General features: G+C 49.1%; 1 protein-coding gene across 2 annotated transcripts in view; it reads right to left on the bottom strand.

The window, feature by feature from the left end:
* Nucleotides 1-17,959, bottom strand: part of LOC143997773 (uncharacterized) — a 36,978-nt gene extending 19,019 nt beyond the window's left edge. Inside the window, exons 1-2 of one of the 2 annotated variants that reach the window (XM_077493564.1) lie at nt 17,591-17,959; nt 401-594 (exon numbers count right to left, since the gene is read on the bottom strand). In XM_077493564.1, coding sequence (XP_077349690.1) covers nt 401-581 — 181 coding nt within the window. In that variant the 5' untranslated portion in view covers nt 582-594; nt 17,591-17,959. Of the gene's footprint in view, nt 1-400; nt 595-17,590 lie in introns of those variants that run through there. The other variant, XM_077493565.1, reaches the window with a different exon arrangement.
* Between the last annotated feature and the right edge of the window lie 9,130 nt (nt 17,960-27,089).

The raw sequence follows: 27,089 nt of genomic DNA, 5'->3' as shown, positions 1-27,089 counted from the left end.
AAGGAATATTTCACTTTTTTTTTTCACTTTAATCGTCAGTAAAATCAGTGCTCCCGCCAAAACGGCCATTTTTAAAAACATTTTATGCATTGACCCATGTCCCCTGGGGCAGGAGCCAGGTCCCCAAACCCTTTTTAGGACAGCATCTTGCATATTAGCCGTTAAAATTAGCACTTTTCATTTCGAACGTTCGAGTCCCATAGACTTCAATGGGGTTCTAACGTTCGTAACGAACGTGGGGTCCGTTCGAAAGTTCTGGTACGAACCGACCCGTGGGGTGTTCGGCTCATCCCTAGTCCTGGTGAATTACTATGGGTGGGGGGGTGAAGGTACTGGGAGGGGAGAATTTTGAATGTGTCTTGAAAGTTGTTGGGCAATAATTTGGGCCAGTTCTACTAACCTTCTTCATGACCGAAGGTCAGAATGGCCACGCCCTCTTCCTCTGTGGGGTAGCGCACGTTGACTTCGCCGTCACCGCCATTGCTGCACCGGAGGAAGTGTATGAGCAGCTTATCTCTCACCATTTTATAGAGAAGATTGATGGGAATACCAGAAACCTTCAGAACGAGACTATCGCCCATAGTGACCGAGTCCCTGTAGAGAAAAAAAAAAAAGTTTACAAGGAAGGCCCAACACTTTAAGTTTTGTACGGGGAGGATATACAACTTACAGAGCATCCGGAAAGTATTCACAGCGCTTCACTTTTTCCACATTGTGTTATGTTACAGTCTTATTCCAAAATGGATTAAATTCATTATTTTTTTTATCAAAATTCTACAAACCATCCCCCATAATGACAACTTGAAAGAAGTCTGTTTGAAACCTTTGAAATTTATTGAAAATACAAAAACATTCCCATGTACATAAGTATCACCGACTCCTCCCATGTACATAAGTATCACCGACTCCTCCCATGTACATAAGTATCACCGACTCCTCCCATGTACATAAGTATCACAGGCTCCTCCCATGCACATAAGTATCAAGGCTCCTCCCATGTACATAAGTATCACAGGCTCCTCCCATGTATATAAGTATCACAGGCTCCTCCCATGTACATAAGTATCAAGGCTCCTCCCATGTACATAAGTATCACAGGCTCCTCCCATGTACATAAGTATCAAGGCTCCTCCCATGTACATAAGTATCACAGGCTCCTCCCATGTATATAAGTATCACAGGCTCCTCCCATGCACATAAGTATCAAGGCTCCTCCCATGTACATAAGTATCAAGGCTCCTCCCATGTACATAAGTATCACAGGCTCCTCCCATGTATATAAGTATCACAGGCTCCTCCCATGCACGTAAGTATCAAGGCTCCTCCCATGTACATAAGTATCACAGGCTCCTCCCATGTATATAAGTATCACCGGCTCCTCCCATGTACATAAGTATCACAGGCTTCTCCCATGTACATAAGTATCACAGGCTCCTCCCATGTACATAAATATCACAGGCTCCTCCCATATATATAAGTATCACAGGCTTCTCCCATGTACAGAAGTATCACAGGCTCCTCCCATGTACATAAGTATCAAAGGCTCCTCCCATGTACAGAAGTATCACAGGCTCCTCCCATGTACATAAGTATCACAGACTCCTCCCATGTACTTAAGTTTTACAGGCTCCTCCCATGTACATAAGTATCACAGGCTCCTCCCATGTACATAAGAATCACAGGCTCCTCCCATGTACATAGGTATCACAGGCTCCTCCCATGTACATAAGTATCACAGGCTCCTCCCATGTACATAAGTATCACAGGCTCCTCCCATGTACATAAGTATCACAGGCTCCTCCCATGTACATAAGTATCACAGGCTCCTCCCATGTACATAGGTATCACAGGCTCCTCCCATGTACATAAGCATCACAGGCTCCTCCCATGTACATAAGTATCACAGGCTCCTCCCATGTACATAAGTATCACAGGCTCCTCCCATGTACATAAGTATCACAGGCTCCTCCCATGTACATAAGCATCACAGGCTCCTCCCATGTACATAGGTATCACAGCCTTTGCTTAATACTTTGGCACCAAAGGAGATTCACCAATTACAGCCTCAAGTCTTGTTGAGTATGATGCTACAAGCTTGGCACACCTATTTTTGGGCAGTTTCTCCCATTCTCTCTCAAGCTCCATCGGGTTGGATGGGGAGCGTCGGTGCACAGCCATTTTCAGATCTCTCCAGAGACGTTCAAATGGGTTCAAGTCCGGGCTCTGGCTGGGCCACTCAAGGACATTCATAGAGTTGTCCCGTAGCCACTCCTTTGTTATCTTGGCTGTGTGCTTAGGGTCGTTGTCCTGTTGGAAGATAAACCTTCTCCCAAGTCTGAGGTCCAGAGCGCTCTGGGGCAGGTTTTCATCAAGGATGGCTCTGTACATTGCTGCATTCATCTTTCCCTCCATCCTGACTAGTCTCCCAGTTCCTGCCGCTAAAAAACATCCCCACAGCATGATGATGCCACCACCATGCTTCACAGTAGGGATGGTATTGGCCGGGTGATGAGCGGTGCCTGGTTTCCTCCAGACATGACGCTTGCCATTCAGGCCAAAGAGTTCAATCTTTGTTTCATCAGATCAGAGAATTTTGTTTCTCGTGGTCTGAGAGCCCTTCAGGTGCCTTTTGGCAAACTCCAGGCGTGGCTGTCATGTGTCTTTTACTTAGGAGCGGCTTCCGTCTGGCCACCCTACCATACAGGTCTGATTGGTGGAGAGCTGAAGAGATGGTTGTTCTTCTGGAAGGTTCTCCTCTCTCCACAGAGAAACACTGGAGCTCTGTCAGAGTGACCATCGGGGTTCTTGGTCACCTCCCTGACTAAGGCCCTTCTCCCCGATCGCTCAGTTTGGCCGGGCGGCCCGCTCTAGGAAGAGTCCTGGTTGTTCCAAACTTCTTCTGTTTAAGGATGATGGAGGCCACTGTGCTCATTGGGACCTTCAATGCTGCAGAAATGTTTCTGTACCCTTCCCCAGATCTGTGCCTCCATACAATCCTGTCTTGGAGGTCTACAGACAATTTCTTGGACTTCACGGCTTGGATTGTGCTCTGACATGCACTGTTATCTGTGGGACCTTCTATAGACAGGTGTGTGCCTTTCCCAATCATGTCCAATCAACTGGATTTACCACAAGTGACCTCCAATCAAGTTGTAGAAACACTTCAAGGATGATCAGTGGAAACAGGATCTGTCAAGCTTTTGGGTTTCTGAGACTTCCTGTCCCAGTGACACCAGCCCCTCTCCCTGGTGTCACTGAGACAGGAAGTGGGCGGAGACCTCCTCATGACTACACTGACAAAAAAAAAAATCTCGACAGGGGTTCTAACTCTTAAACATTATATGAAAAACTGGGGGGGGGGGGACAAAAAGTATGGATTTGAAGTGGAATGGTATTTCTGATGGCAGAAAAACAAATGTACACCTACTTCCTATATAAACCTTTCCCTACTATATCCAAAAAAGTTAGGGCTTTACAATATACTTTAGGAGACCACAGATGATACAACAGTATAAAATTACCCAGCAGCAGGGACATTATAATACGAAAGAATTGGCCAAAATGTACAAAAAAAAAAAAAAAGTACTAGGCGGAGATTTTATTATAGAAATTAGGAGACTACAGATGAGACAGCAGTGTAAAGTCGGGCAGCGGCAGGACAGTGTTTATGAGCAAGACTAGGCCCTAATTTACTAGAGACAAAGAGCAGAGGTGGGGGATTTACTACAAAAATCAAGAGACCACGGATGATACCGCAACATAGGTGTGCGCAGCCTATTAGGGAGCGCACTCCACAGCTCAAACATGTGTTTTTTTCGAAAGAATTGGCCAAAATGTACAAAAAAAAAAAAAATACTAGGCGGAGATTTTATTATAGTAATGAGGAGGCTGCAGATGAGACAGCAGTGTAAAGTCGGGCAGCGGCAGGACAGTGTTTATGAGCAAGACTAGGCTCTAATTTACTAGAGACAAAGAGCAGAGGCGGGGGATTTACTACAAAAATTAAGAGACCGTGGATGATACCGCAACATAGGTGTGCGCAGCCTATTAGGGAGCGCACTCCACAGCTCAAACATGTGTTTTATCTTTATTATTTTTTTATTATTTTTTACCAATTTTAGCAGCCCTGTTGGGGTCTTTGGTGAAATAAAGGTCGAAACAGATCCCTGATGTCTTATGCCGCGTACACACGACCGGTCTTCCCGACGGACGGATATATATAAAAATAAATATAAATATATATATATATATATATATATATATATATATATATATATATATATATATATGTTTGGGAGTTTTAAGTAATTTTCTAGCAAAAAATACTAATTGTTAGAAAAAGTGAACAAAAAGTGCCAGAAAAGTCCCGGACTGGAAGTAGTTAAATTCTGACTCCCGTCATTATTATTATTTTTTTTTTGGTTATTTGTTGTTTTGGTTTGTTGTTTTCTTCTTGAAGTATATGAACATATACAGTGTATATATATATATATTACTAAATCATAGTGAATCACTAGGTGGCAGCAGCAAACGGTATAATGTGTATCTGGATGACTCCTGTACAATGGGATGTTGATAAATGTTACAATGTAGCACAACTCGTCCTTTGTTCTCTCTCTATAGTATGTCTATATATAGGGACTGATGAGAGCAGCTCCACATTTTTGCAGATAACCAGTCTGGGGCCACATTATCCGGTGCAGTTACTTTATAGATGACTTCCTTTTAGTTCATAATTGGTTTTGTGGAAATGTTGCCATCTGTGTTGGGGTTTCTACCGACTACGGTTGTCCCGATATCGCTTTTTTAAGAGCGAGTACAAGTACCAATACGTTTTTTTCAAGTACTCGTCGAGACCGATTACCGATACTGTTTTTTAATGTCATGTGACAGTGGCACTAATGTGCAGCATTGATGACGCGTGGCCTGTGTCAGAAGTTTTTTTTAAATTTTTTTTTATTTTTTTCAATAAATGTTTATTAAAATATTTCAGATATACATTAAATCCCAGTTATCAGGTATACATTGAAATAGAAGCTGTTAATACAATCAATAAGTCATACAATAAACATGTAGAGCAGAAATATAATAACGAGTTCAGAACACGGCCAACTGAGCCTCTTAGGCCGCGTACACACGGGCGGACTGTTCGCCCAACCTTGTCCGCTGAACAGTGTTTGGGCGGACAGTCCGCTCGTGTGTGGGCTTTCAGCGGACAGTTTCAGCGGACAGTTGGACGGACAAAGTCTTTCGGAAATTCCGAAAAACTGTCCGCTGAAACTGTGTTTGAGCGAACAGTCCGCCCGTGTGTGGGCTTGTCCGCTGTACTTTCGAAATGAGCGGACTGTTCCCGCTCGGAAAGTCCGCCCATTTCGAGCGCGTGTACAGGTAGGCGGGGCCCGCGAAGGAGACGTCGCGGGCTCCGCCGCCTGGAATGGGCTTAAAGGGGAACCCCAACGCCGAAAAAAATCGGCGTGGGGGTTCCCCCCAAGTCCACACCAGACCCTTGTCCGAGCACGCTACCCGGCCGGCCAGGAAAGGGGGGCGAGCGAGCGCGCCCCCCCTCCTGAGCCGTACCAGGCCGCGTGCCCTCAACATGGGGGGTGCCTTGGGGAAGGGGGGGCCGCGCGGCCCCCCCCACCCCAAAGCACCTTGTCCCCATGTTGATGAGGACAAGGGCCTCTTCCCGACAACCCTGGCCGTTGGTTGTCGGGGTCTGCGGGCGGGGGGCTTATCGGAATCCGGGAGCCCCCTTTAAGAAGGGGGCCCCCGGATACCGGCCCCCCACCCTATGTGAATGAGTATGGGGTACAATGTACCCCTACCCATTCACCTGTGAAATAAAGTACAAAAAAAAACACAACACATGGAAAAAGTATTTTATTGCACAGCTCCGGGGGTCTTCCGTCTTCGGGGGTCTTCTCGCCGGACTCCTCCGCTATGTGTGTGTAGCTCTTTTACTAGCGGAGGAGTCCGGCTTTCTTCCTCCCCGCCGCCGGCCTCTTCTCCCGACTTCGGGGGTCTTGTCCCCCTCTTCGGTTCTTCTGCCGGGCCACCGCGCCTGGTCCGGTGGCCCGGTCTTCTGTCGCCGTCTTCCGTTCTTCTGTCGCCGCCTTCGGTTCTTCTGCCGGGCCACCGCGCCTTCTTGTAGCTCTTTTACAGGCGGTGGCCCGGTCTTCTGTCGCCGCTGTCGACGTCGCCGCCGCCGCCTTCCGTTCTTGTTCTTCTTCTTGTTCTTCTTCTTCTCCTGGAGATGTTGACTCGACGATCTCTCCGGCCGGAATGCCAGAGCCGCGCTGTGCGGTCACTTATATAGTGACAATGGGGCGGTGTCACATGGTATATGTCACATGGGTTGGTCACATGGTGACCCCGCCCCCTTACGATGTCATAGTCACCATGTGACATCAACCCATGTGACCAACCCATGTGACATATACCATGTGACACCGCCCCATTGTCACTATATAAGTGGCAGCGGAGCGTGTCCCTGGCATTCCGGCCGGAGAGATCGTCGAGTCAACATCTCCAGGAGAAGAAGAAGAAGAACAAGAAGAAGAACAAGAACGGAAGGCGGCGGCGGCGGCGACGACAGCGGCGACAGAAGACCGGGCCACCGCCTGTAAAAGAGCTACAAGAAGGCGCGGTGGCCCGGCAGAAGAACCGAAGGCGGCGACAGAAGAACGGAAGACGGCGACAGAAGACCGGGCCACCGGACCAGGCGCGGTGGCCCGGCAGAAGAACCGAAGAGGGGGACAAGACCCCCGAAGTCGGGAGAAGAGGCCGGCGGCGGGGAGGAAGAAAGCCGGACTCCTCCGCTAGTAAAAGAGCTACACACACATAGCGGAGGAGTCCGGCGAGAAGACCCCCGAAGACGGAAGACCCCCGGAGCTGTGCAATAAAATACTTTTTCCATGTGTTGTGTTTTTTTTTGTACTTTATTTCACAGGTGAATGGGTAGGGGTACATTGTACCCCATACTCATTCACATAGGGTGGGGGGCCGGTATCCGGGGGCCCCCTTCTTAAAGGGGGCTCCCGGATTCCGATAAGCCCCCCGCCCGCAGACCCCGACAACCAACGGCCAGGGTTGTCGGGAAGAGGCCCTTGTCCTCATCAACATGGGGACAAGGTGCTTTGGGGTGGGGGGGCCGCGCGGCCCCCCTTCCCCAAGGCACCCCCCATGTTGAGGGCACGCGGCCTGGTACGGCTCAGGAGGGGGGGCGCGCTCGCTCGCCCCCCTTTCCTGGCCGGCCGGGTAGCGTGCTCGGACAAGGGTCTGGTGTGGACTTGGGGGGAACCCCCACGCCGATTTTTTTTCGGCGTTGGGGTTCCCCTTTAAGCCCATTCCAGGCGGCGGAGCCCGCGACGTCTCCTTCGCGGGCCCCGCCTACCTGTACACGCGCTCGAAATGGGCGGATTTGTCTCCTCCTTACGTGGGCGAGTCCGTTCATTTCAAAAGTTGAGCGAACTGTTTGCCCAACCTTGTTCGTCAAACAGTCCGCTCGTGTGTGGGCAAGTCCGCTCATGCAAATTTTGAGCGGACTGTTTGATGAAACTGTTTGCCGAACAAGGTTGGGCGAACAGTCCGCCCGTGTGTACGCGGCCTTACTAGGTCACTTCTGCAATGGCGGTGCCGGTGAAGTTCCGACCCAGTAAAGTCTGCCTCTGGTAAAGCGGGAATACAATAATTAACAAGTGTAGTAACTGAGGATCATTAAGCATCTCCGTGTGAGGGAGAAGGGGTGGGGGTCCAATCGGGGGAATGTTATGTACCGATCAAAGCCACTCTTGAACCCATTCACCCCTAAAGGGTTCTAATTGTGAATGGGTGGGGGCCATGTGTAGTAGTGAATGTGGTTTAACCTATTCAGTACCCATATGATTGAGAGGAAGCTCTGTAGTAGTAATATATGTTATCTGGGAGTGGGGGGGGGGGGGGATAAGGAATCCAGAAACCATTAGTTTTTTTTAGTTTTTTTTCATAATTTAATTTTTTTACAATTTTCTTTTATTATTATTTTTTACAATTTCTTCTTCTTTTTTTTTTTACAATGCTTTCTTTTTTTTGGGGGGGGGGGTGGGGCAGTGGACGGTGTCAGTGTGTTTTTTATTAAATTTTTTATTATTTTTACAATTTAACATTTCAATATTTATTTATTACAATTCTTTTTTTTTTATTATTAGCCCTGTTGGGGGGTGGCTTCGGCGAGATAGCAGGGGTCCTAACATAACCCTGGCATCTCCCTTTTGATACATGGGAAAGGACCGGGGACACAGGTTCCCCAGTCTCTTCCTCTGCAGCCTCAGCTGCAATGGAGATGAATGGACAGGAGACAGCGGCTCTTCTCCATTCGTAAACTGAAGCATCAAAAACACAGTTTACGATGCTCAGTGACAGTTATCAATGGACGGAGACAGTGATCACATTTGGAAAAGGAGGGACCCAGTAAATTACATATTTACCGGCTCCTTCCTCCGCTCTCCATCCTGACAGATCAAGGACAGAGGGGGCGGAGGAGCACAGAGGTGGACCCAAGAGGAAAGAGGGGGACCGGAGGAGCATGGAGGGGGACCGGAGCATGGAGTGGGACTGGCGGAGGGGGACCGAAGAGCACGGAGGGGGACCAAAGAGCACGGAGGGGGACCGAGGAGCACAGAGGTGGACCCAAGAGGAAAGAGGGGACCGGAGGAGCATGGAGGGGGACCGGAGCATGGAGTGGGACTGGCGGAGGGGGACCGAAGAGCATGGAGGGGGACCACAGAGCATGGAGGGGGACTGAAGAGCACGGAGGGGGACCAAGGAGCACGGAGGGGGACCGAGGAGCACGGAGGGGGACCGGAGCACAGAGCGGGACTGGAGAAGCACAAAGGCGAGACCGAGGAGCACAGAGGGGGACCGGAGCACGGAGGGGGACCGGAGCACAAAGGGGGACTGGAGGAGCACAGAGGGGGACTGGAGGAGCACAGAGGGGGACCGGAGGAGCACAGAGGGGGGCCAGAGCACAGAGGGGGGCCAGAGCACAGAGGGGGGCCAGAGCACAGAGGGGGACTGGAGAAGCACAGAGGGGGCCCGGAGCATGGAGGGGGACTGAGGAGCACGGAGGGGGACTGGAGCACGGAGCGGGACTGGAGGAGCACAAAGGCGAGACCGAGGAGCACAGAGGGGGACCGGAGGAGCACAAAGGGGGACCAGAGCACGGAGGGGAACCGGAGCACAAAGGGGGGACCGGAGGAGCACAGAGGGGGACCGGAGGAGCACAGAGGGGGACCAGAGCACGGAGGGGGACTGGAGGAGTACAGAGGGGGGCCAGAGCACAGAGGGGGACTGGAGAAGCACAGAGGGGGCCCGGAGCATGGAGGGGGACCAAAGGGGGCCTCGAGGAGGAAAATCTGGGACAGTCAGAGGTGATCGATTTGGCGCTGGGGGTGAGTTACAATCACCGATCTCCCTGTATAGATTTCAATAAAGAAGCTGAAAGCCGCAGGAGGGAGAGAAGGAGAAGTGGCTGTCAGCTGCTTTATTGAAATCTATACAGGGAGATCGGTGATTGCACCTCCCCCCCAGCGCCGCACCGATCACCCCTGACTGTCCATGTATTGGATCAAGCATCGGAGCATTTGCCTGAGTACAAATACTCGGGCAAATGCTCGGTATCTGCACCGATACTGACACTAGTATTGGTATCGGGACAACCCTACTACTGACCCATCTTTGTCTTTTACTATCTACCATGATCCTACCGCCATCATTTTTTTTTTAAACTTAAGCCCCTGTTCACACCGGTGAGTCTTGTCATGTGAATTGAGAGTTCCAAATCGTATGACAAGTCGCACCCTATTGCCAGCAATAAAACCGCTCAAACCGGTGCGACTCCGACTTTGCGGTGCCGCACTGGTTTGAAAAAGTAGTTCCTGCACTATTTTTTGCGATTTCAGGTGCGACTTGCATATAAATCTGTGCATGAAGTGGCAAAGATGTCAGTGAAGTAGCACCTGAAATCGCAACGGACTTCAAGTGAAGTAGGGCGATTTCAAAGTAGCATTCAATGTGAACCAGGGCTGAAACTTGAATTTACTCAGACTCTCCGAAACAGCAGCGTTCCGCTGGGACTGCTCCAAGAGTTGGGCAGTTCCAAGAGTAGCCAACTGCCATCCGAGGTTTACAAATCACTCTAACCCCTGTGGGAGACTTCATCAGGGTCATATGAAATGAAAGTGGAGTTCCAGCCTGTACAAAAAAAAAATTAGAAGTCAGCAGCCACAAATCCTATAGCTGCTAACTTTTAATACAAGGACGCTTACCTGTCCAGGGTTCCCGCGATGTCGGCACCCCAAGCCGATTCGTCGATCTGCTCCGGGTGCAGGCTGCGGCATTGCAACTAAGGGAAACCGGCAGCGAAGCCTTCAAGCTTCACAGCTGGCTTCCTACTGCGCATGTGCGAGTCACGCTGCGTTTGCTGAGTGGTCTCGTCGTCTTCTGGGACACACACAGGTTCCAGATGGCAGCGAGGAGGGGGGGGGGGGTGTGGTCAAATCACTTGGGGAAATTCGGCAGGGTACATTTACTGGCACAGTGGTGTAGTGGTTCGCACTCTCGCCTAGCAGTAAAAAGGGTCACTGGTTTGAATCCCAACCATGACACTACCTGCATGGAGTTTGCATGTTCTCCCTGTGCTTGCGTGAGTTTCCTCCGGGTACTCCGGTTTCCTCCTACACTCCAAAGACATGCTGGTAGGTTAATTGGCTTCTGTCCAAAATTGGCCCTAGTATATGAATGTGTGTGGAGCGCTGTGTAAATTGATGGTTCTATATGGGTACTTTAAATCAAATAATATATAATAGAGGAGCATCTTAATGAAACACGATGTGCAGGGACAGGGACAATTGTAGACACTCAGGTTGAACTGGACGGACTGGTGTCTTTATTCAACCTTACTAACTATGTAACATAGGAATTGAGGAAGAATAACAATGAACAAGAGGGTAAACAAACACAGACAAAATAAATAAATAAAAAAGTTGGCCAATAAGTTTTTATAGATGATGCAAAGTCTTATATGTGGGCGAAACTCAGCTTTAAAGAAAACTTCAATAAGTGGTGGTTTTGTTAAACTTTTCCAGGGGTCTCTGAAATTTTGAATTTTTGACCTGGAAGCCCTATTGAAGTCAACGGGGATCCAAAACAGGCCCCCAAAAAGTGTATTTTACAGCAAGTAGTAATGTGGAATTTTACAGAATGGTTGGATAAAAGCATCATATGGAGTTTTTTGAATTCCTCTGGATCATCTGTGGATAGAGGATTATGTATATGGAGGTTTTTTTGTTTATTTATTTTTTGGTTGAACTAGATAGACTTGTGCCATTTGTAGACAACCTAACTATGTATCTACAGTATGTTTGAGAGGCTCCTGGTTGCCCTGTCTGATGACAGGGACAAAAAATAGGACAAATCTTGAAAAATCTGCAAAAAAACAGCCGCTCACTGCAAACCTGGAAGCCCTAAGAAGATATAGAGGGGGTAGAACCTAGTGGGACTGGCAGTCAAGCTAAGGAAGAGTGGAACCTGGTGGGACTGGCAGTCAATATGAGGAAGGGGGGAGCTGGCAGTCAAGCTAAGTAAGGGAAGAACCTGGCTGAACTCACAGTCAAGCTAAGGAAGAGTGGGACTGGCAGTCAGGCTGAGGAAAGATGAAGCCTGAATGAATGAATGAATGAATGAAATACTTGTATAGCGCACAATGCGAACTGAATCGGCTCTAGGCGCTGTGGCGAGCTTTGATCATCTGCTAGAAGAGGAAGGTCTTGAGTTTTTCCCTAAAAGCCAGGTGATTTTCTTCCAGGCGGATGTTGATTGGTAGAGCATTCCATAGCCGAGGCCCTTGGACAGCGAATCTCCGATCCCCCTTGGATTTATACCGGGCTTTGGGCACGAGGAGGAGGTTTTTGTTGGCTGATGGAAGACTGCGGTTTGGTGTGTAATGATTTATTTTCTCCATTAGGTATTGCGGAGCTTCTCTATGCACGCATTTGTGGGTGAGGCAAAGGGTCTTGAACGTGATCCGATTTTTTACGGTTAGCCAATGTAAGCTCCTCAGCGAAGGAGAAATGGATTCCCAGGGTTTTTTCCCTGTTATCAGCCTTGCCGCCATGTTTTGGATCAGTTGTAATCGCGCAAGTTGATATTGTGGTAATCCTATGTAAAGCGAGTTTGCGTAGTCCAGTCGTGAATTAATGATTGTTCCAACTACCACTGCTTTGTCATTCTTTGGGATAAAAGGGAGGAGTCTGCGAAGCATGCGCAACAGATGGTGAGATCCACTGACTACAGATCCTATTTGCGCATCCATTGACATTTGTGCATCTAAAATAACCCCGATACTCTTCGCTTTGGTCTTTGGGGAGATAGTCTGCCCAAAGACGGTGGATGGAGACCAGGAGGTTTTGGTTGCGGGCTTATGATTTGGGTGTAAGATAAGCCTGGTTGGATTGGTAGTCAAGCTGAGGAAGGGTAGGACCTGGTGTGACTGGCAGTCGAGCTGCGGAACGGTGGGATCTGATAGCACAGGAAGTCAAGCTAAGGAAGGGAGGTGCCTGGTTAGACTGGCAGTAAAGCTAAGTAAAGATGGGACCTGGTGGGACTGGTAGTCAAGCTGAGGAAGGGTAGAACCTGGTTGAACTTGCAAACAAGTTAAGGAAGGGTGAGACCTAGTGGGACTGGCAGTCAAGATGAGGAAGGGTGGTACTTGGTTGAACTTGCAAACAAGTTAAGGAAGGGTGAGACCTAGTGGGACTGGCAGTCAAGATGAGGAAGGGTGGTACTTGGTTGAACTTGCAAACAAGTTAAGGAAGGGTGAGATTTAGTGGGACTGGCAGTCAAGATGAGGAAGGGTGGAAACTGGTTGAACTTGCAAACAAGTTAAGGAAGGGTGAAATCTAGTGGGACTGGCAGTCAAGATGAGGAAGGGTGAAGCCTGGTGGGACTGGCAGTCAAGCTGGGGAGGGGTGGAACATGGTGACATTGCAAGTCAAGTTAAGGAAGGGTAGAACCTGGTGGGACTAGCAATCAAGCTAAGAAAGGGTGTAATCTGGTGAGATTTGCAGTATAAGGAAGGGTGCTCAGAAAAGAGCAGAAGCGGATATAAATTAAGAGCAATCTGAGCGGATTGGGAAACAAAATCACCAAAATAACATTCAAATTCCCCTAACAGCAAAGAATGAGGGGAAAGAATGTAAGTTTTGGAAAGGATAATTCCAGACTTGTACATGGACCAACAGACTTGGGCTGTAGGGTCCATTTGTGCAAAGGTCCAAGTTTAGGAAATACGCAAATCCCCAATTATTCTGAGAACAGGAAACAATGAAAACACTACTATGGCTATCCTGTAAGGGGTGGGAATTAGCTCAAATGTAGCACTTTACAGATGCAGTCATCTGCACATTAGGGCTTTCCTGACCACTTTTATTAGAAGAAAACTTCCCAATGTGGGAATTATTGATCATCTCTTTGCCAAAATCAATACTTCAGCAAGCCTCCTGGTTTTTTTTGCAGCCCTGCTGCAATAGCCCAAAGGCTTGGAGCCCTTGGCATGGACCATAGGGTGAGTACATGGATTGAAAACTGGCTACAAGGGCGAGTTCAGAGGGTGGTGATAAATGGGGGGTACTCGGAACGGTCAGGGGTGGGTAGTGGGGTCCCCCAGGGTTCTGTGCTGGGACCAATCCTATTTAATTTGTTCATAAATGACCTGGAGGATGGGGATGGGGGAAACAGTTCAATCTCTGTATTTGCGGACGATACTAAGCTAAGCAGGGCAATAACTTCTCCGCAGGATGTGGAAACCTTGCAAAAAGATCTGAACAAATTAATGGGATTAGCAACTACATGGCAAATGAGGTTCAATGTAGAAAAATGTAAAATAATGCATTTGGGTGACAAAAATATGAATGCAATCTATAGACTGGGGGGAGGGGAACCTCTGGGGGGATCTAGGATGGAGAAGGACCTGGGGGTCCTAGTAGATGATGGGCTCAGCAATACCAAGCTGCTGCTAACAAAGCAAACAGAATATTGGCATTAAAAAGGGGATCAACTCCAGAGATAAAACGATAATTCTCCCACTCTACAAGACTCTGGTCCGGCCGCACCTGGAGTATGCTGTCCAGTTCTGGGCACCAGTCCTCAGGAAGGATGTACTGGAAATGGAGCGACTACAAAGAAGGGCAACAAAGCTAATAAAGGGTGTGACAGACCTAGCTGGGACCGAGGCTCTTGGAGGGGACTGAGCCTCTTGCCTTGTGATTATGGGCCCTGGCATTTGGGGGAACGGTGCTCTTTGTGAGCTGTATGCCTGGGGACCCCTGAGGTGGTTTTACTTGGATTCAGGTACGTGGCCTCCCCCCCCCCAAGACATACAGACTCTGGATATGTAAATGCCATGTTAGCAATAGACTAAATCACACTATTGGGACACAAACTCTTAGATGCTAATATCATCACCTCCATCCATCCTGACTGTCTTGTATAATGTAAATGAGTCTAGTCTGGCTTGACACAGATTCTAAAGAGTATTTCACCTATTGTTGTTTTGTTGTTTGTGCTAATTAATCTGCAATTGAATTGTTAGTGAGCTAGGAGCCGAAAAGTCTTTTCCCTCAGTCAACTAATCTGAGTGTTGATTTAGATAATTAGCTCATGCTAATTAGGTTAGGTTTTAGTCACCCCGCTGTATATATTTTGTGTGAGATCTCAAATAAAGGTCATTCCCGATGTCTTCCAAGCCTGGTGTTGTCTAGTGCTTGGGGGTTCCTATAGCCAGATCCATTGGACTTGTGTTCCAGGACTTAGGAAGCGGTATATAGACGGAAGCACTCAATTGGAGTGTAGGGATCGCTTCCGTCACAAAGGGTCTGGAGGATATTAGTTATGAGGAAAGGTTGTGAGCTCTGAACTTATTCTCTCTGGAGAAGAGACACTTGAGAGGGGATATGATTTCATTATATAAATACCGGACTGGTGACCCCACAATATATAAATACCGGACTGGTGACCCCACAATATATAAATACCGGACTGGGGACCCCACAATATATAAATACCGGACTGGTGACCCCACAATATATAAATACCGGACTGGGGACCCCACAATATATAAATACCGGACTGGTGACCCCACAATATATAAATACCGGACTGGCGACCCCACAATAGGGAGAAAACTTTTTTGCGGAAGGGAGTTTAACACACACTGTGCGCTAGTGCTAAAGCGCCACTCCTTTTAGTGGCGCTTTAGCGCTGTTTAAGTGGCACTTTTGGCCGATAGCGGGGCGATTTTAACCCCAAAGAAGGAGTTAAAAACGCCCGTGTTGCGGTGCTTCCGAAGCCCTTTTCAGGAAATGGAGCGAGTAAAAAGAAGGGCAACAAAGCTAATAAAGGGTCTGGAGGATATTAGTTATGAGGAAAGGTTGTGAGCTCTGAACTTATTCTCTCTGGAGAAGAGACGCCTGAGAGGGGATATGATTTCATTATATAAATACCGGACTGGTGACCCCACAATTTATAAATACCGGACTGGTGACCCCACAATATATAAATACCGGACTGGTGACCCCACAATATATAAATACCGGACTGGTGACCCCACAATAGGGAGAACACTTTTTTGCGGAAGGGAGTTTAACAAGACTCGTGGCCACTCATTAAAATGAAAATAAAAGAGGTTTAACCTTAAACTACGTAGAGGGTTCTTTACTGTAAGAGCGGAAAGGATGTGGAATTCCCTTCCACAGGCGGTGGTCTCAGTGGGGGAGCATCGATAGTTTCAAGAAACTATTAGATAAGCACCTGAACAACCACAACATACAGGGATATACAATGTAATACTGACATATAATCACACACATAGGTTGGACTTGATGGACTTGTGTCTTTTTTCGACCTCACCTGCTATGTAACCCTGACAAAACAAACAAGCTTGTTTTCTCCCTACGAAACATACAGTATATCCTGGAGCTCCTCACCCGTCAAAACTGAGAACCCAAGGTGGCACCCAGGGCTGGGCTGGGACAGAAATTTGGCCCTGGACTTCATCCAGACCGGCCCACTTACATTTTGAGTGTCCCATCAGCACCCCCTTACATCAGAGTGTCCCATCACCACCCCTTACATCAGAGTGTCCCATCACCACCCCCTTACATCAGAGTGTCCCATCAGCAGCCCCCTTACATCAGAGTGTCCCATCAGCACCCCTTACATCAGAGGGTCCCATTACCAGCCCCCTTACATCAGAGGGTTCCATCACCAGCCCCCTTACATCAGAGGGTTCCATCACCAGCCCCCTTACATCAGAGTGTCCCATCACCAGCCCCCTTACATCAGAGTGTCCCATGAACAGCCCCCTTACATCAGAGTGTCCCATGAACAGCCCCTCTTACATCAGAGTGTCCCATGAGCAGCCCCCATACATCAGAGTGTCCCATCACCAGCCCCCTTACATCAGAGTGTCCCATCAGCACCCCCCTTACATCAGAGTGTCCCATCACCAGCCCCCATACATCAGAGTGTCCCATCAGCACCTCCTTACATCAGAAGAGTGTCCCATCAGCAGCCCCCTTACATTAGAGTGTCCCATCAGCACCCCCTTACATCAGAGTGTCCCATTACCAGCCCCCTTACATCAGAGTGTCCCATCAGCACCTCCTTACATCAGAGTGTCCCATCACCAGCCCCCTTACATCAGAGTGTCCCATCAGCACCTCCTTACATCAGAGTGTCCCATCACCAGCCCCCTTACATCAGAGTGTCCCATCACCAGCCCCCTTACATCAGAGTGTCCCATCACCAGCCCCCTTACATCAGAGTGGCCCACTGAGCCATCGGCCCACCGGGAAACTCCCAGTAGTCCCGATGGCCAGTACATGCCTGGTGGCACCAGTGCCTTTCCTCACCCTGTGACCCAGTTCCACCTCATGCCCAACTGTACTCCACAACCACCTTTTTTTACCCTACTAGATGACAGCACTGATCTGTCAAAGGGGGTCAATAAAATGCTGTTGCAGATATTGCAAAGTTGCGGCAATTTTCCATCTAGCGGCCCAAATGTGGTCCGATTCCAGGTATTCTTCTGAATGAAAGACTTTAGATACAAACCTCCCTGGATATTGTCACCTCTGCAATGCAGTTGACATGGGAAGGATTCCTCTGCTGGATGTCACCTTGTGGTGGAATGAGAAGGGGGGTTCTGGAAGGTCCCAGCCAATGGAGCGACGTGTAGAATGGAGGGGCCACCTATTAATCTACTTATAGAGAAGAGTTTGTGTAGGCAGGGTGGGAGGTGGAAGAACAGGCAACCCCGACACCTTATACAAAGCTGGTAGGTCAGTCATCTTAGTAAATGCCCCTCTGACTCACCAGAACCTCGGAGATATACAAGAGGACAATCTTCCCCTCCATGATGGGGAATGAAGAGCACAGCCAGAAAGTGTGGAGGAGTCAAAGTGATACAAAGTAACAGAAGAGAGAAATAAATCCTTGTCAGGATAAGGTATCCAGCAGGACCCCGGAATAAATATTCACCCCCTCCCCCACTCACCTGTGTCCCCTCCTGTGTCTCTGGGGCCCCTGAACTGAGACAGAAGAAAATCTGCCGGATTCCTGGAGGAGATCTCTGAACTGCTTTCCTTTTCACATGAATGGAAACTGAAAGAGAAGAAACACTCCCAGCACTAAGAATACACAATATGCTTACTACAGGGAGGGACAGTGCCAGGGACTCTGTATACTCCGTATACTGTGTGTACATAGACTGCTAGTCACAGGGATACTTCTTTAGAAAATACTGGCTGCCTGGCTGTCATGCTGATCCAATGGCTTCAATAAATGGAGTCACTGACCAGAAGCATGTATACAAATTAGGATGCATGCTTGTTTTGGGTCAGTGACAGGCAGCCAGGTGATTGGTATTCTCAGGAGGAGGCCAGGCGAGGCTTCAGGTTTTTTCTTCTCCCAGTACTCTGATATCACCTCCCTTTCCCCAACATCTACTGCACCCCCTTCCCCCTACATCTCCTTCACCTCCCTTCCCCCAACATCCCCTGCATCTCCCTTTCCCCTACATCACCCGAACCCCCCCAACATCACTGCATCCCCTTCCCCCAACATCCCCTGCACCTCCCTTTCCCCTACATCTCCTGCACCTCCCTTTCCCCTACATCTCCTGCATCTGCTCAATATCCCCTGCGCCACCTTCCCTCAACATCCCCTGCACCTCCCTTTCCCCTACATCCCCTGCACCACCCTTTCCCCTACATCACCTGAACCTCCCTCCCAACATCTACTGCACCGCCTTCCCCAAACATCCCCTGCACCTCCCTTTCCCCTACATCTTCTGAACCCCCCAACATCTACTGCACCCCCTTCCCCCTACATCTCCTTCACCTCCCTTCCCCCAACATCCCATTGCACCTCCCTTTCCCCTGCATCACCTTCACCTCCCTTTCCCCTACATCACCTGCACCTCCCTTCCCCCAACATCCCCTGCACCTCTCTTTCCCCTACATCACCTGAACCCCCTCCCAACATCTACTGCACCCCCTTCCCCCAACATCCCCTGCATCTCCCTTTCCCCTACATCACCTGCACCCCCCTTCCCCCAACATCCCCTGCACCTCCCTTTCCCCTACATCCCCTGCACCTCTCTTTGCCCTACATCACCTGAACCCCCCCTCCCAACATCTACTGCACCCCCTTCCCCAAACATCCCCTGCAGTTCCCTTTCCCCTACATCTCCTGAACCCACCAACATCACTGCAACCCCTTCCCCCTAGATCTCCTTCACCTCCCTTCCCCCAACATCCCCTACATCTCCTGCATCTCCTCATTATCACCTGCACCACCCTTTCCCCTACATCACCTGAACCCCCCCAACATCCCCTGCACCTCCATTTCCCCTACATCTCCTGCACCCCCTTTCCCCTACATTCCCTGCACCCCCCTTTCCCCTATAGCTCCTGCACCCCCTTCCCACGACATCCCCTGCACCTCCCTTTCCCTACATCTCCTTTACCCCCTTCCCCCAACATCCCCTGCACCTCCCTTTGCCCTACATCTCCTGCACCCCCTTCCCCCAGCATCCCCTGCACCTTCCTTTGCCCTACATCTCCTGCACTCCCTTCCCCCAACATCCGTTGCACCTCCCTTCCCCCAACACCCCCTTCACCTCCCTTCCCCCTACATCCTCGGCACCCCTCTCCTCTATGTCCCCTGTTGCCCTTTATCCTTGTTACAATTTATAAATTGGGCAAAAAAAAAAAAAACAAGAAAGTTCTGAGTAATTCTCAATTGAGGTTCCCCTCCCCCGCTGTCAGTGATGTCAGCTAAGCTCTGATTATCTCATGTGTGTCCCAAGTTTTGCGGTTTTCCTTCCAGATCTGCTGACAACCCGCTACCATGACAACCGAGAGTCGCAAAAATTTGGATTTACTTTCTTTTGCAAAGAGTTGATGTGGAAATTCCATTATACGCTGCGAGTAATCCATGGGGCTGATTTACAAAGCATTTGCGCCATGAGTAGCGGCGCACGCCGACGCGCAACGCCCATTTTTGTATTCAAAAAGCATTTGAGCCTGTAACACAGTGCAATTCCCCATTTACTATGAGCATGACGGCGCACGGGCGGTCGCGATCGATGCGCCGCTATAGACCTGGCGCACGGCATCTTCAACTCAGAATTAAAAGGAGACCCCCGAAGTCGGAAGAAGACCCCCGGGCGGCGACGAAGAAGAAAGCCGGGCTGCTCCGCTAGTAAAAGAGCTAGCAGAAGATAGCGCAGGAGTCCGGCGAGAAGACCCCCGGAGCTGTACAATAAATTATTTTTAACCCTTGTGTGTTGTGTTTTATTTACATTTTTTTTTTAAAGGTGAATGGGTAGGAGTACATTGTACCCCATACTCATTCACATAGGGTGGGGGGCCGGTATCCGGGGGCCGCCTTATTAAAGGGGGCTCCCAGATTCCGATAAGCCCCCCCCCCGCCCGCAGACCCCGACAACCAATAGCCAGGGTCGTCGGGAAGAGGCTCTTGTCCTCATCAACATGGGGACAAGGTGCTTTGGGGTGGGGGGCTGCACAGCCCCCCCTTCCCCAAAGCACCCCCCCATGTTGAGGGCACGCGGCCTGGTATGGCTCAAGAGGGGGGGCCACTCACTCGTCCCCACCTCTTTCCTGACCGGCCAGGTTGTGTCCTCATATAAGGGACTGATATGGACCTAGGGGGGACCCCCACGCCGTTTTTTTCGGCGTAGGGCTTCCCCTTTAAGTCCATACCAGGTGACGGGGCCAGCGACGTGTCAATCTCGCCGCCAAAGGCGGCGATATTGACTTCCTTCGCTAGTTCCGGCTACCCGGTGCCGCACTCAAAATGGCGGACTAGCACACGCACAGCCGTATTGTCCGCCGGACTCGCAGTCAAATTTTGAATCAAAACTACTTTCTAAGTCCGCCGGACTTTACGGTGAAAAAGTCCGCTGGAGCCCACACACGGTCGAATGCAGTCCGGCGGACTAAGTCCGCTGGACAATTCGGTCGTGTGTACGCGGCATAAGGTACACTTTGTGGTAAACCAAAATTGCCGGTTAAAAATTTGACTGAAATGAACACAACAGCCATCATATATGCACGATCATCAGTCTAGTATTAAACCTCATACATGCTCAAGTCAAAGTGGCCACAGGAGGACAAAAGATATGTATAGTCTATAAAGTAGTTGAATGAATAGAATCAGAGTGGTTCTTATACCAGAGGAGTAATCCTCATGCATAAATGTGAAACTCTGTATCACCGTGCATAAAAGTATCACAGCTCACAGAGAAAAAATGATCCAAAAAGACTTGTATCTATCGGTATCCTTAGATGTATCTGGCAGATAGACAGGCGGTGAGTAGAGAGACCTCCCCCTAATACTGCTGTAATTCAGTGGTCCACTTCCTTTGGTAAGAGGCCCGGTGTGTTGATGTTCGATGGAGGATAATCTCATGTTCACCTTATTGTATCTCTGCTCCATGGGTGGTTCCAGGATTGCCCCTGAACAAAGACTCGGTTTTAACTTTATGGACTCTTATTTTATAATTTGCTTCTAGCGCTGCTTATAGAGAACAACGCATACCCAGATTATTCTACCATTCCTGAGGATTGGAGATTATCTGCAGGGACACGCCATAGCCCCCCATGTGCTGATCAGACACACGAGAGAAACGTGCGTACATCCCCCCCATAACCGATAATGTATTTGCAGAGTGGTCATATCCCCCCCCCCCCCAGACGATGGTCTGTGCATTGCACAAGGGCCCTTCACTGGCGGACATATCCCCACCCTACGTCTCTGCAACCTCAGGAACCTTTTCACTACCAAAACGGGTCTCAACCAGCGTCTGTCTGCCCCAGTCCGCTCTTTAGAGCGTTCTTCAGGAGAACTAACACTGGGAGACACTGTGACAATACATATTAAATACATCTTCATAAAATGTCCACAACAGAGTGCACAGAGGAGGACTGTGGGGGCAGCACCGGGGGGGGCAACATCTAAGTCCTGCCTACTCAGGTCCAAGTCGTCAGTGGAAAAAGGGAAGAGGGCGTCTGCGTGGCTATTGAGTCGTCCTGCCTTATAGTGTATGTAGCACTTACCCCCGGAGGAGCGGCTGGTTTTAATGGGCTTACCGTTACCTTCTTCACCTCGTATGCGTCTAGGGGTTTCCCGAGGTAGATGGCCCAAGAACTGTAGAGATGGACGACAGATCCACTTAAAGGGATTTTTATTTGCATAAGTAATCAACGAAGAGTCTCACGGTATAGGATCAGAGGGTCTAGGTGAAAAGTCCGGGTACTCTTATTGACAAAGTCAGTATGAAAAGAAATCTCTTACTTTGTATAAATCCAGAGAATAGCCATTCACAGCTGGATCCTCACCCTAATTGGATGGTCCTTCTCTCACCGGGCCTAGCAGCCAACAGGGTACTCAAGTTAGATATAAGTCTCTGCCACAGACTTTGCTGTAGAACACGTGAGGGAAACTTGAAAACTTGTAGAACACTCGTGTGGTCCCAGTATCTTGCAGCCGGTCCGGCGATACCGCACGAGATCGTATTCGCTTAGGTCCTTCAGCTTTTCCAGGCTCTTGTTGAGGAGCCAACCCTTGCGTGGCCTCCTCCCGAAGAGTCCTCCCCTGGATAACTTCACAGTTGCTGGGCCTCTCCACTAACCGAGACGGCACCGGACCACCTCCGAATCCTTCCTTCAGTTCCCTCGCCTCGGGCTAGCCAGCCCCGAGGCGTAAAGTCGGGTGGATCCGCACCCCAGGCCATGGAAGTCCTGGGGGCTGGTCAGGAGCACCAGGACTATACAGTCAGAACATACTTCTGGACCGGAACCTCGAAACACATGACATCCGCACCTCAAGTACCCTCTCCCAGAAGGCGCAGCGAGAGTGACACTCCCACTGGGCTGGTTCCAAGAGAAAGTAACCTTAATGCACCCAACTAGACTGTGTTTCCATGCTTGCCAAAAGGGACAGCGCCCCCTATGGCCAGGCAGAACACCCTGCAGTCCAGTCAGACTGATGCTGAAGTCCAAATTTAGAGCAATCAAACCCAAACCAAACTGCGGTTTAAGGGTAACATTAAATAAAAAATAAAAAAACACATAGCACATGCTCTTCAGGAGCCGGCGCTACATGTATTTTATAGTTGAAATGGGTCAACCCAGGCAAACCCATCTTTGTTCTAGGGGCCCCCAATTTTGCGGACTCCATCAAGCAAGATGGTCATTGTCAGTATTGACCTCGGTCTTAAACCCGGTGAGATATTCAGCACACATAAAGGTTGTTAGCGCTTTGTAAAATGGTCAGTTGCGACTCCACTCTCCGTACAGCAACTAAAGTGCCGACACCGATGTTCGAAGTCATCCCTGGCTCCGCCTCCGGACGCGTTGCGTCACATGTCACGTGACTTTCTCAAGGGTGGCCTTTGGATTGGTGTGATTTATTGTGATTTATTTATGCACTTGTGTGTTTGTTCCTCACACTAGGGACACATTGCTTGAGCACTTTATTCAACACATCCCTTGTATATGGTGGGATATTGATTTTAGCGTACTAATAATTATTATTATATTATTGCAATTTCAGGGACTGAGCACTGCCAATTGGTTGCAGCTTTTATCATTGAGGTACGTCTCACTTGTTATCCATATTTGCGCTTTAGTAATTTGTATTCTCAGAGTAGCAGACATAGTTACATTGTTACATAGTAGGTGAGGTTGAAAAAAGTCCATCAAGTCCAACCCATGTGTGTGATTATATGTCAGTATTACATTGTATATCCCTGTATGTTGCGGTCGTTCAGGTTCTTATCTAATAGTTTCTTGAAACTATCGATGCCCCCCGCTGAGACCACCGCCTGTGGAAGGGAATTCCACACCCTTGCTGCTCTTACAGTAAAGAACCCTCTACGTAGTTTAAGGTTAAACCTCCTTTTTTCTCATTTTAATGAGTAGCCACGAGCCTTGTTAAACTCCCTTCTGCGAAAAAGTGGTCATTAGTGGGTCAATGACCCGCTCACCACACCAACTCCTATTGATCTGTTGCAGGAAGCTTCTCCCGATGGAAGGGCCCTAGTTAACCACTTCAGTACCGGGCACTTTCGCCCCCTTTATGCCCAGACCAATTTTCAGCTTTCAGCGCTCTCACACTTTGAGTGGCAATTGCAACGTTGTACCCGTATGCCATTTTCTAAATTTTTCACACAAACAGAGCTTTCTTTTGGTGGTATTTAATCACCTCCGGGTTTTTATTTTTTGCTACATAAACGAGAAAAGACCGAAAATGTTAAAAAAAAGGGTTTTTCTTCATTTCTTTTTAACCGCTTGCCGACCGCCGCATGTAGATATACGTCGACAGAATGGCACAGCTGCGCAAATGGGCGTACGGGTACATCCTTTTAAATTTGCCACCACGGGGCCCGTAGACCCGCGATTCTAGGTAAAATGCAATATTTTCCCTATTCACGCTTTTCATATGAATAAAGAAGATCTGACCTGAAGAGGAAATAGCTCAGTAGCATTCGGTTTGCCTAGAATGAATGTAGAGTGCCTTGAAAAAGTATTCATACCCCTTGATATTTTCCACTCTTTGTCATGTTACAGCCAAAAACGTAAATGTATTTTATTGGGATTTTATGTGATGGACCAACACAAAGTGTCACATAATTGTGAAGTGGAAGGAAAATGATAAATGATACAAATAAATATGTGAAAAGTGTGGGGGGGAGGGGCATTTGTATGGCGCCCCCCGGAGTCAATACTTTGTAGAACCCCCTTTCTCTACAAGTCTTTTTGGGGGTGTCTCTACCAGCTTTGCACATCTAGAGAGGACATTCTAACACATGAATATGCTTTGATGTAAACCATTCCATTGTAGCTCTGGCTGGATGTTTCGGGTCGTTGTCCTGCTGGAAGGTGAACCTCCGCCCCGGTCTCAAGTCTTTTACAGGTTTACTTCTAAGATTGTCCTGTATTTGTCTCCATCCATCTTCCCATCAACTCTGACCAACTTCCCTGTCCCTGCTGAAGAAAACCATCCCCACCACATGATGCTGCCACCACCATGTCTCACAGTGGGGATGGTGTGTTCAGGGGGATGGGCAGTGTTAGTTTTCCCCACACATAGCGTTTTGCTTTTAGGCCATAAAGTAGAATTTTGGTCTCCTCTGACCAGATCACCTTCTTCCACATGTTTGCTGCCCCCTCCCCCACATGGCTTCTCACAAACTACAAACAGGACTTCTTATGACTTTCTTTCTCCAATGTCTTTCTTCTTGTCACTCTTCCATAAAGGGCAGATTTGTGGAGAGACGACTAATAGTTGTCCTGTGGACAGATTCTCCCCCCTGAGCTGTGGATCTCTGCAGCTCCTCCAGAGTCACCATGGACCTCTTGGCTCTTCTCTGATGAATGCTCTCCTTGCCCGGTCCGGTCAGTTTAGGTGGACGGCCATGTCTTGGTAGATTTGCAGTTGTGCCCATACTCTTTCCATTTTTCGATGATGGATTGAACAGAGCTCCGTGAGATGTTCAAAGCTTGGGAGATTCTTTTATAACCCAACCCTGCTTTATACTTCTCCACAACTTTATCCCTGACCTGTCTGGTGTGTTCCTTGGCCTTCATGATGTTAGATTTTAGTTAGGGGGTATCAGAGTAAAGGGGGTGAATACAAATCCCCCCCCCACACTTTCACATATTTATTTGTATCATTTATCATTTTCCTTCCACTTCACAATTATGTGACACTTTGTGTTGGTCCATCACATAAAATACCAATAAAATACATTTACGTTTTTGGTTGTAACATGACAACATGTGGGGAATTTCAAGGGGTGTGAATACTTTTTCAAGGCACTGTATCTGCAATATCACACAATGAATTCACTGCATGCATTGTTTCTATTTATACATTGTTTTTGTTTCTTTATATTTTGGAGATACAGATCTGGGCGGGGGGAATGATATGCTGTGTAATAAAGCGCAATCACCGAACATCTCTACTTAGCAGAAAGCACCGTTTATTGAATGTCCCCTCCCCCATTGTACAATCATATCTACATTGTATACATAGGAATAAATAAAAATTTTGCATGTTATTGTACACTATTAAGATTTCCATTCGGCTGTCATATATATGAAAAAAGCTCTACAGACGCCACAAATTCTTCATAACGGAACCCTCAGACTTCCACCATTAATGGTCTCACACACGTGTATATATATATAAAAACTGTTGTGTCCTCCCAAGTATCACCACCCAACACGCATCACCACCCGACACTCATCACCACCCGACACTCATCACCACCCGACACGCATCACCACCCGACACTCATCACCACCCGACACGCATCACCACCCGACACTCATCACCACCCGACACGCATCATCACCCGACACTCATCACCACCCGACACGCATCATCACCCAACACGCATCACCACCCGACACTCATCACCACCCGACACTCATCACCACCCGACACTCATCACCACCCGACACGCATCATCACCCGACACGCATCACCACCCGACACTCATCACCACCCGACACGCATCATCACCCAACACGCATCACCACCCGACACTCATCACCACCCGACACTCATCACCACCCGACACTCATCACCACCCGACACGCATCATCACCCGACACGCATCATCACCCGACACGCATCACCACCCGACACTCATCACCACCCGACACGCATCACCACCCGACACGCATCATCACCCGACACGCATCATCACGCGACACGCATCACCACCCGACACGCATCATCACCCGACACGCATCATCACCCGACACGTATCACCACCCGACACGCATCACCACCCGACACGCATCATCACCCGACACGTATCACCACCCGACACGCATCACCACCCGACACGCATCATCACCCGACACGCATCACCACCCGACACGCATCATCACCCGACACGCATCACCACCCGACACGCATCATCACCCGACACTCATCACCACCCGACACGCATCATCACCCGACACGCATCACCACCCGACACTCATCACCACCCGACACGCATCATCACCCGACACGCATCATCACCCGACACGTATCACCACCCGACAAGCATCACCACCCGACACGCATCATCACCCGACACTCATCACCACCCGACACGCATCACCACCCGACACGCATCATCACCCGACACGCATCATCACCCGACACGCATCACCACCCGACACTCATCACCACCCGACACGCATCACCACCCGACACGCATCACCACCCGACACGCATCATCACCCGACACGTATCACCACCCGACACGCATCACCACCCGACACGCATCACCACCCGACACGCATCATCACCCGACACTCATCACCACCCGACACGCATCACCACCCGACACGCATCATCACCCGACACGCATCATCACCCGACACGCATCATCACCCGACACGCATCATCACCCGACACGCATCACCACCCGACACTCATCACCACCCGACACGCATCACCACCCG

This window comes from Lithobates pipiens, unplaced genomic scaffold, assembly GCF_037356315.1.
Source record: "Lithobates pipiens isolate NorthernLeopardFrog02 unplaced genomic scaffold, aLitPip1_a1.2 Scaffold_19, whole genome shotgun sequence".
Lineage (NCBI taxonomy): Eukaryota > Metazoa > Chordata > Amphibia > Anura > Ranidae > Lithobates > Lithobates pipiens.
The sequence above is the reverse complement of the archived record's forward strand: the minus strand, read 5'-3'. Positions and strand labels throughout refer to the sequence as shown.